The following is an 11410-nucleotide window of genomic DNA, read 5'->3' as shown; positions in this document are numbered from 1 at the left end:
TGTATCTGGCACTTGGAAGGGTGTGTTTTATTAAGTATCCAGTTCTAGTTGTCATAAGGTCAAGGTACAACTCTGGGTCGTCCTTTTACCGAGGGACACAGCTATTTGAATAGATCAACTTCCCTGCAGGGGTGCACCACATTTCCCAACATGCTCGATCCCCTTTGTCCGGACACACTTTTCTGGGTCATGCCCGGCCTCGGAAGATCAACATGTTGCAGCCCTACCTAGGCACACCAGAGAGGTCAGCACGCCGGTCTAAATCCTATGGCGCAAGGGTCTGGGCCCATCGCCCATTGCACACCTGCACGTTGCGTACGCGGCCGGTGAGGAGACCTAGCAACCTCCATTACAAAGGAAGTTGCGTTACTCGGTCCAACCCAGCGCGCGCCGCTCAGTCACTGACGTCACGAAGGCTTCGGCTGATACCACGATGTCGAGTGCCCATAACTGTCCCCGCGTAGATGGTTAGTGCGTATAGGCCAGTGGCCAGACTCAGATCAAATACCAAGATCTCATTAAACGTGTTATCTTGAAATAACCGCGAACGCCGACCAGGGCCAGGCCCACCTCTCTCCTAGGTGGTCTCAACCTGCCCTGTCGCTCCGCCTCAAAGTAATAGTCAGGGGCCGTCGGGAACTCAGGCCCACCACTACCTGGATGGAGCCACCTGCCCCTTCAGCCCCCATCTCCAAACAGTATGACTGGTAATGTAACAGTGTAAAGTATATAGTATATGCCCGTGATCACCTCCCGAAGTGATCATGGCCCAGTAGTATAGCATGGCAGACGGACAAGAATGTAGGGCCACTAATGGAACACTAGCATCCTATACTAAGCAGTAGGATAGCAGGTAAAGGTAACAACAGTAGTAGCAAGGACAGGCTATGCAGCAGTATAGGATTAACTGAAAGCAGTAACATGCTACACTAATCTGATGCAAGCAGTATAGAGAAGAATAGGCGATATCTGGTGATCAAGGGGGGGCTTGCCTGGTTGCTCTAACAAGTGGGGGGGGTCGTCAACAACGTAGTCGATCGGGGCACCAGCAGCTGCGTCAGTCTCGTAGTCTAACGGAGAGAAGAGGGGGAAGAAACAATGAATACAATGCAAACAGATGCATATCGATGCATGACATGACAAGTAGTGGTGCTAGGGGTGCCCTAACGCGGTATGAGGTGATACCGGTGAAGGGGGGAAACATCCGGGAAAATATCCCCGGTGATTCGCGTTTTCGGACAGATGAATTGGAGGGGGAAAGTTGCGTGTTCGCTATGCTAGGGATGCGTGGCGGATGAACAGGCTGCGTGTCCGGATTCATCTCGTCGTTCTGAGCAACTTTCATGTACAAAGTTTTTTCATCCAAGTTACGGATTATTTTATATTAATTTTTAAAGATTTAATTCATTTTTAGAATTAACAGAATTAATTTAATTAGAAAATGCAATTATGACGCCAGCATGATGTCAGGGTGATTTCAGCAGTCAAATAGTCAGTTGACCTAGTCAAACTGACATGTGGGTCCCACTGTCATCGTCTGTTAACTAATTAACCAAGTTAATTAGATTAATTAACGGATTAGTTAGGTTAGCTACTTAATTGAGTTTATTAAACACCATTAATGAAGTTAATTAATTTTAATTAATTGATTAATTAATTAATATATTTATTTATTTATTTTCTAAATTATCTTCTCTCTTTTTTTTTAAATCGTTCTAGGGCGTGGGGCCCCCAGGTCAGTGGCACAGGGGCCTTGCGGGTCGAGCGTAATGGGCGAAGGGCGTGTGGGTTACGGGCACGGGCGCCTAGCCCGATTGGGCATTCGCCCAGATCGAAAGGGGGGCGACCACGGGCACGGCGAGGCCGCCCGCCTGTGGCGGCAGTGGCGAGGCCACCACAGGGCGGCGCGCGTTGCAGGCGGTTGAGGCCAGCAGACTCGCAGTGGTGGCGAGCGGGGTCGAGCAGGACGGCAGCAAGCAACGGCACCAGCAATAGTAGAGCGAAGCAGCGGCGGCGACACCGGAGCAGTTAGCAGCGGCAACAGAGGCAGTTAGCAGTAGCAGTAGAGCAGGGGAGCGGGACGTGGCAGAGGCGGCCGGCGCGCGTGCGGGCGCTGGTGAGCGAGGCCATGGCCGAAGTGGCCGGAGCAGGGGAGGAGGAGGAGATGCCGGGGCCTCACCATGGGGCCGTGGGGTCTAGGCAGCGATGCTCGGGGAGGAAGACGGGGACGCGACGCCGGCGAGGAGGAGATCCCGCGATGGAGAGGAAGGCGACGGTGGTCGCGGCGTCGTGGGCGTCGAGGTCGATGGGCGACAAGCGGCGCCAGCGATGGGGCGTAGGGGACGACGGGTTGGTGCCGGCGACGTCGAGCGGCGGGGCGGTCAGTGAGGTGAGGACGTCGAGGACGGCCGGTGATGAGGGGAAGGTCCGGTGAGGCGGCTCGGGTGAGGTGGCCAGCGGGGAGCGGCCCCGATCCGATCGGGGAAGGGGAGAGGGGCGTGGGAGGGATCGAGGGGGAGTGGGTGGGACTGGGGCGGACTGGTTAGGGTTTCGAGAGGGAGTGGGGTGAAGGGGGAGGGGTTGGGCCGGTTTGGCTAGTGGGCTGGCCGGCTCGGCCGGTTGGCCCTGGGGGAGGGTTTGGTCTTTTTCTTCTTATTTTTGTTTGTTTTAGTTTTACTTTTTGTTATATTTTTTGTTTTATTTTAGTTACATATTAAGTTTAGTTTTGTAAAACATGACTATAGCTCCTAAAATAACGTTTCAGAACAATCCACTACTTAAAAAAGTGTTGGCCCGATATAAAATAGTTTAGTATTTTATAAAATACCAAAGGCGTTTAAATAGTTTTTTGCTATTGTTTGAATCATTTTAGCGTATTTAAACCTTTTACAAAAATGTGGTTCCTCCACCATAATTACTTAGGATTTATTTGTCGCATTTCGAACATTTTAGTTTTAACATTTGAAAACTTTTGATGTTTGCCTTTATTATAAATTTGAATTTGATCGGGATTTGAATTAACGCGAGATTAACAACAGTGACCTCGGTGACGTGGCATCATTAGTAGAGGTTACTGTAGCATGATTACCTGGGCGTCACAGTTTTGCTATCTCGGAGAGGGCTAGCGAGATATCACTATAGTCATATTATATCATGATTGTTTTCACAACGTGTTGCCGTTTGAGAAATCTTATTATTGCTCGCTAGCTGATTATGTCATTGATATGAGTTAATATAATCTTTAAGAGTTATTGTCGGCATAGTTAGTTATAATGTTGGCTGAAAACCTGGGTGCTGTTTAAGCTTATTTATGCAAACAAGAGCAAAAGGGTTTGTAAATTTTTTTTCTTTTTCACTTTCAGTTTATCAACTGAATTGCTTGAGGACAAGCAAAGGTTTAAGCTTGGGCCGGGGAGCTGATATGTCTCCAACGTATCTACTTTTGCTAACGCTTTTCCTCTTGTTTTGGACTCTAATTTGCATAATTTGAATGAAACTAACCCCGGACTGATGTTGTTTTCAGCAGAACTACCATGATGTTGTTTTTGTGCAGAAATAAAAGTTCTCAGAATGGAATGAAACTTTGCGAGGAAGTTTAATGCAATAAATAAGAATTTTTGGAGCCAAGATCCACCGGAGAGGGGCACCTGGGTGGGCACAACCAGGGCGTGCCCCACTCTTCTGGCGCGCCCAGGTGGGTTGTCCCCACCTAGTGGCCCCGCAGACCCTGAAACCGACGCTATAAAATCCTATTTTTTCAGAAAAAAATCAGGGAGAAAGAATTATCGCGATCCATGAGACAGAGCCGCCGTCACCTCCCGTTCTTCATCGCAAGGCCAGATCTGTAATCCGTTTGAGGCTCCGGAGAGGGGGGTCTTCGTTCTTCGTCATCACCAACCCTTCTCCATCGCCAATTACATAATGCTCCCCACCGAGAGTGAGTAATTCCTTCGTAGGCTCGCTGGTCGGTGAGGAGTTGGATGAGATTCATCATGTAATCGAGTTAGTTTTGTTAGGGCTTGATCCCTAGTATCCACTATGTTCTTAGATTAATGTTGCTACGACTTTGCCATGCTTAATGCTTGTCACTTTGGGCCCGGGTGCCATGATTTCAGATTTGAACCCTTTATATTATCACCATTATATCCATGTTCTAGATCCGATCTTGCAAGTTATAGTCACCTACTACGTGTTATGATCCGGTAACCCCGGAGTGACAATAGTCGGGACCACTCCCGGTGATGACCATAGTTTGAGGAGTTCGTGTATTCACTATGTGTTAATGCTTTGTTCTAGCTCTCTATTAAAAGAAGGCCGTAATATTCCTTAGTTTTCAATATGGACCCCGCTGTCACGGGAGGGTAGGACAAAAGATGTCATGCAAATTCTTTCCATAAGCACGTATGACTATTTACGGAATACATGCCTATATTATATTGACGAACTGGAGCTAGTGCCGTATCGCCCTAGGTTATAACTGTCTCATGATGAATATCATCCAACAAGTCAGCGATCCAATGCCTACGGATTTATCTCATATTGTTCTTGCTAAGTTACTACTGCTACCATCACTGCTACACTTGCTACAAAATTACTGCTATCATTGTTACCATCACGATTGCTGCTGTCACGACTATCAAAACTATCATATTACTTTGCTACTGATTACTTGTTGCAGATAATTAATCTTCAGGTGTGGTTGAATTGACAACTCAGCTGCTAATACCTTCAAATATTCTTTGGCTTCCCTTGTGTCGAATCTATAAATTCGGGTTGAATACTCCACCCTCGAAAACTGTTGCAATCCCCTATACTTATGGGTTATCAAGGAGCCGTCCGCCACCTTGTTCTTCTTCGCGGACACCTTGCCCTTTTTCGCCCGCACCGCATTTGGGAGCTTCGAGAGGGGGCACGTGGCTTCACGGTGGGCGCCGATGCGACATCACCCGCCGCCGAGGTCGTCCGTGGCGGCATGAAAAGGCCGTGCGCGATGCCGGTGCTTGGAAGAGCACTGGCGGAGGCGAAGCAAAAACTCCCCGCGCTAGGGTTTGTGGCGATGGCGGAGGGGTCGCGGGAGTAGGAAGGGGTGAGGGGTTGACTGCGCGGGCGGGGCGGAAGCGGCGCGGCGGAGAGGGTGCGGCGCGGCAGAGAGTGTGCCGCGTGCAGGAGCGGGCCAGGAAATAAACGGCGCGAGATGGCGTTTCGGAACACGCGCTGAAATCTTTTTGCCGCGCGCGGTTATGACGCCTCCGCTGGAGCTCCCGAGCGGTTGCGCGCGCACTAAAACCCCAAAATTTCGAGCGCGACTGTTGGAGATGTTCTTACAAATATAGCATCGGTTGGTTGACCACCTTACACATATGTTTTTACACATTGAAAATACCGTACAACAATTGTTCCAAGTTCTAGAGTTCATAAAAAAAACATTCAAACTGTGACATTTGTATGAAAACTGGCTATTTAGGGAGTGTTCGGAGTCCCTCCCCTCCTAGACCCGGCTCCACGGAGCCGGCAGAGTTATAGACTAAATACTGGAGTTGGAAATTAGGTGCTCCGTAACTCCTCTAATTTCACGCATCTGATGGATGTCCGAACAGGGCATTAATTAACGCTTACGAACTCTTAACTCTACGACGGATCGTGCATGGCGTAGAAGTACGGCAAAGCCAGAAGGACATACGACACGGAAGCTCTGTGCTCTAGTTGTCGGCGACGACAGTGCGGATGACCATGTCGGTATCCTCCGCCGCCGCGGCGAGCATGGACGACTGGCAGAGGACGATCTTGAGCTCACCGGGCGCGCGGCAGCTCTGCGGCACGGGCTCCACGTCGGTCGACGTCGTCCTCGTGAGCGGGCAACGGTTCTTGAAGTACCCCGCGGGCCCGTGGCACGCGGTGCCTTCGGCGGCCCGGTTGTCCGGAGGGCAGTCGCAGTTGAGGTCCACGGCGCAGCCGAGCGCCGGACACTGCCCGCCGCCGGCCTGCGGACTCAACACCATCGGCACGTTGAACCCGTTTACGAGACTGACGCTGTACGCGGCGAGGTCCAGGTTCCCGCTGTCGTGGACCGTGATCTGCGCGACGGTGGATGGCGGCGCGTCGCCCGTGAAGCACCCGCGCGGCGGCAACGTTCCGTCGTCGCAGCCGGTGCGGGCCGCGACGCGGCCTGCCCAGAAGGTGGACGGAAAGGTGAGGGAGAGAATCGCGTTGGTGTCGAGGCGCGCAGCATTGTCGGAGATGGAGGGAAGGCCGGCGTTGGGGGTGACGAGCGGCCAGACCGGGTGCGGGCAGAGGTTGTGGATGGTCAGCTTGGTCGCCGACGAGAAGGCGGCTAGGGCGGCAAGGACGAGGAGGACGAAGGCGAGATGCTTGGCCATGGCAGCTACAGCTACTAGCTAGCTTGTGACTTGAGAGGGAGGGAAGAGAGAGGAGCTGCTGGTTTCTACTACTTTTGTAGGCGAGGCTTGTCGCTCGGGCTGAGTCGCGTGGAGAAGCTGAGTAGCAGCAGCTAGCTACCTTTTGCTTTTGCTTTTGCTTTTTTTGAGAGAAAGCAGCAGCTTCCTAGTTGTGCCAAATGATCAATGCAGCGGGGCTGGTGTCGTGGGAAGGGGAACGCATCCGGTGCGTCTGTCTTTGTGGTGTTATCGGTGCACCACATGTCGGTGCACCAGATGTTCGTAGTACATTTTAATATGTTTGAAGAACAGGAAACAAAATTCTATATCACGTTGACACATCATCAATGTATATTTTCATAAAATTTCATATCAAAATTCAGAACATTGCCCAAGATACAAATTGACAAATTTGGCATCAATGATAATGGGCCAAATCTAAAGCCCAACTTATTTTGTATACTATTCAGTGTTGAATTTATCATTTTTGTTTTTCCAGGTATGTTTCAAATTTTGATTTGAAAATTTGTGACATGATACGTTGATGTTATGTAAATATGCTATGGTTTTAGAATTTTTTAAACATTTTAAAACATACTACGGGAGTTTGGTGCATCACAAGCACTGTGCACTAGATATTCTCCCCGTGGGAAGATGTGAAAGTATCTAGTGATACCAACTCTCACATGCTTTCATTTAAAAATAATAATTTAAATGATTCAAAAAGTTCCAAAAAAATGAATGTTCCCAGGACAAGACCTATGTCTACAACTCCTAAAAAATTTGGACCATATTTGAAATAAAAAGTGAAACATAAAAAAGGTAAATCCAGATGTGAATTGTGTCTTTTTTGCTTTTGTCTTTTGTGACATTATTCATGTTAGATTTCTCTATTTTATTTCTCTATGCGTATTTCAAATTTATATGTGAAATTTTTTATAGGTTGTAAACTCATGTCTATTGGCCCCTCGCAAAAAATTCAGAATGTTTCTAAACGTCTGAATTTCTTTTTTTAAGTTGGGATCATGGGAGCATTTAAAGGTTGGTATCATCTATCTCGTGGGAGGTAGCTACCCAAAGCAAGGTAAATTGTATCAGGTTTGTAGTCAATTGTTAGCCGTTGAATCTTGGGTCTTTGTGTAGAGATTCGTGCTGAGCAGAGCCAAACGGCCCTCGCAGCACTTCCTTCCACTGCTTGCAGCACTTCGTTCTATCGGTCGCGGCATTCGTCTCGATGTTGGTTATAGTATGTTGTCTTATCGGTCACATCATTCACCATCATCACTTGCAGCACGTCGTCCCATCACTCACAGCTTCCGCCATTGTCGTATGCAACATTAGGTCCCATGGTTACAATGTTTGTCATCGTTGCTTGCAACATTTGTCGTTGTCATTTGTAGCATGTCGCGCCACTGGTTGCAACATTCAGTCATGTCATTCATAAAGCCGCAACTATGTTGGCGTCACTCCTTAGAGTTCTAGGCAAACCCAATAGTATAGTCAACAACGGACGCGGATTTGGTGAACATAATACCATGCACATCTCTTATAAAAAGTAAGTTAAAATAATAGAATAAATAAACAAATGATTTTTTGTAACATAATTCGACCGGTACTCACGTAAGAAGTTTCAAGAAGAAATAACATCCATGGTATTCTACGCAAAAATGAAAAAAATGAAACTAATAAAATATATCATTTGATGAATACTAAGGTCTCAATTGCAATTTCTTCATAAGAACACCACGGGTTTAAATATTTCATGAAACTTCGCATGCTAGTAGAATGGTTTATCAAGCTTGATACTTCAAAATTCAAAAAAATGATTCTAGCATTACTATTTTAAAATTTTACTATTCACATGGGTGGGCGTGAGACCATGTTCACCTTTGTATTGCCACGTCACCTAATAACCTATCCATGCAGCAGTTAGCTGTAGTTGCATGTTTTGTCATTAATGTGTGGCCACAATTTTTTCTCACGGAGGGTGTTGGAACTTGTGCTACACCCGGATCTAAATATACATCACGCTTCTCTTTTTTCAAATTCAAAATTCATAACTTTTTTCAAACTTTGTGAACTTTTTCTAAATTTGTGTTTCAATTTTGCAAAATTTTCTAAATTTATGAACATTTTCAAATTGGCTAACCTTGTTCACTTTATGAACTTTTCATCAAATTTTGTGTTTTTTAAATTCATGAACTTTTTTCAAATATACTAGCCTTTTCAAATTCGCAAAACTTTTTAGAATTCATGAACTTTTTCATATTTTGTGAACTTCTTAAACTCGTGAACGTTTCAAAATTACATTTTTTTTCAAATACATGATTTTGTAAGAGTCAACGGGTCAAAGGTCAAAGATCAATTGGTCAATTAGTCAAAGACTAGATTCGGTTTTTCTACCTGGACCTGCAGGGACTTGCGAGTGAGCAAACGCATGGTCGAGCGAGCAAACCTAATGAGAACAGCTGCGCGAGCACTCGATTTGGCGCGTGGAGCGCCAAATATGGACTCTCCTTGCTAAGAGCAAGCCATAGACTCACCCCTTGGTCAATCCCCTATCGTTGGAGTGTTGTTGGACGAGGTGCCTAGTTGGTCCCCCACAGATTGGGCTATTGTCAGCTTGAGCTGGCCTATAGAGTTGCCCGCGATGTCGTGGTGCTGGGGATGGACTAGTTAGGGCATCTCCAATGATTGTAAGATAGTTGTTGGTAGACTTTGTCACATAGGATTTTTGATGATGTGTCATACAATAAATGAGGGAAGAGAGGAAGATTATATGTACACTAGTAACATACATATCCCTAGACTATGTTATTATCGTCATAGTGGGTAGTAACTTAAGTGTGGTAACATGCAAAGATTCATTTATTAGGTTATATACTCATATTGCATTGGGACATGTGATGTTACAGTAACTAGCTAAGTTACTACAAGTACCTCTCTTCTCATTAACTCATTAACACATAAGCAAATTTGCTGAGTTGGACTCGATGTTACTGCTGAAATTACTCCCACTATGGCTAGTCTGAACCAACACCCCTTGCACAAACTCCAATGTAGAATGAGAGAGCACCTTATTTATTATCTTACATCTTATTGGACAAACTAGATACAATCCATTGGAGTTGTTGTATGTTAAGATGTTGGTTGATGACATGGCATATTTTGCCAACAAACTAACATACAAACTGTTGAAGATGCCCTTAAAGGGTACGTTTGGTAGCTTTTGCACGGGCAGTTCCAAGGTCCCCTGGCGCTGCCACGTCGTGCGTCTCAATGTTGCACGTGTCGTGTGTTGGGCGCTCCTCCATTGGGCAGTTATTTTTGTTTTTTGGGTTTTTCCTGGGTTTTTTTTTCTTTTTTTGTTTTACGTCTAGTGGGAGTGTGTGCTTCCACGCGAAGCACAATTCTGCATGAAGCATAGATGTGCTTTTGTGCTTCCCTAAAAGTGAAGCACAGATGTGTTTCCGCCTGAAGCACAATTATGATTTTATGCTTTCCCAAAAAGTGAATCACATGTATGCTTCCACATGAAGACACAATTGTACTTCCTCAAAAGTGAAGCATAACTAGTATAATTTTGAGGTACGGGTTAGTACATTTTCTAAGCATAAATTTCGTCCAAAGAATATTCATTGAATCCTATCAACATGGGTTCTAGTTTCGAAGATCTCGACGCGAGAAACACAATGGTGAAACAGTTCGTGATTTGGATACACAACTAACAAGATGAAAGGTTTTAGAAAAATTGAATCTAAAAAAGCACAAAGAACCCCACTTGTTTATGTGGGAAGAAATCTCACTGAAACTCTCAGGTTGTGACAAGTTCGCACATGCAATGCGTCACTTGTCAACATTAGAAGTGATGGGAATGGACATTGCAAGGGCAACCCTTAATTAGTGATTCAATGTCTTCTTTGTCCATTCATCTTCTTCATCTGTGTTGCCTAAAAAATATTCTTTATCTGCACCATGCAAAAATTATACTCTTTTTCATCTCTATGTAACTATCGATTTGATCCCTCACCAGCCCTAGGACCGGGAGTAGTAAAATTTTGAACCTTAGGTGTCCATTACCCATCGCTCAAGAACTCATGTCCGTAGGCTCCATGGCTACCCCACCCCCACCCCAATGGCCCTTTGGAGTTGTTTGTGAGATTATCTCATGATGTTTTTGGTGTGGTGAAATCGAAGTGTGGCGGTGGGGCCCTGGTGGCAATGATGATAGGCGATGGGGCCCTGGTGGTGACGTCGATAGGAAGCAGGTAGTCTGTTCAGTGGTCTTTCGTGGCATTAGCCTTTCATAATTCTCCTTCGGAGCTCTTCAACATAGTTGGAGTTGCGCTACCCTCGGTGCAGGTGGTTGAGTTCTGTCACGGGTCTTGGCGATTTTCGTCTGGTTTTTCATTAATTAACTGGAAACTCTCTTATGACTAACTAATGGATGAGGAAAAAATTTGCCTTTGTTTTAAAAAAGTAAAGATAAAAAAAGTTACAACACAAGGAATGGAAGAAGCTAAAACTAGAGTGCACAATCAATTCTATTAAATCCATACATTGTTAAGTATGGTGATGTTTCCTGTTACGACAACCAAAACACGCTCAATGCGCCAAAAAAGAAAAAAGGAATGTTAATATCAATATAAGAGAACATAATTTTTCTATTATTAAGCAAATTGTATTCCTTTCAAAGCATATTATAAATATTAACATGAGATTCTAATTTATTTAAAACAATAGGAAAGAGCATGTATGTATTGTTCACCGGTTGCATGGGCCACCAATGTGTTTATTTGAATGACACACTTGATACTCAGAAACAAGGACAGGGGGACATCACCCTTCCTCGATTGAACATCATCATGATCCTCGAGTATATTCTCTATGAGCACGATGATGAGGGTGTAGCGATCCGACCTCAAACGGTCATATCTCTGTGTATAAGTGTCATCCCTGGATCGGTAATGCTGACACACACAGTACTCGAGGATTTATAACAAAGTGCAATCACA

The 11410-nt window shown here is 45.7% G+C and overlaps 1 protein-coding gene across 1 annotated transcript; it reads right to left on the bottom strand.

Annotated features, from left to right (window-relative positions):
* Positions 1 to 5319: 5319 nt before the first annotated feature.
* On the bottom strand, positions 5320 to 6427 carry LOC125555717 (osmotin-like protein). The gene has a single exon (XM_048718577.1). It carries the CDS (start codon positions 6375 to 6377, stop codon positions 5700 to 5702), a length of 678 nt encoding a protein of 225 aa, XP_048574534.1. The 5' UTR covers positions 6378 to 6427; the 3' UTR covers positions 5320 to 5699.
* Positions 6428 to 11410: the final 4983 nt, after the last annotated feature.

This window comes from Triticum urartu, chromosome 5 (assembly GCF_003073215.2).
Source record: "Triticum urartu cultivar G1812 chromosome 5, Tu2.1, whole genome shotgun sequence".
NCBI classification, from domain to species: Eukaryota; Viridiplantae; Streptophyta; class Magnoliopsida; order Poales; family Poaceae; genus Triticum; species Triticum urartu.
Note: the sequence above shows the minus strand (reverse complement) of the source record. Positions and strands in the feature narration are given on the sequence as shown.

Coding starts and splice junctions, on each gene's coding strand:
- LOC125555717 (XM_048718577.1), bottom strand. CDS start 6,377: ATGGCCAAGCATCTCGCCTTCGTCCTCCTCGTCCTTGCCGCCCTAGCC.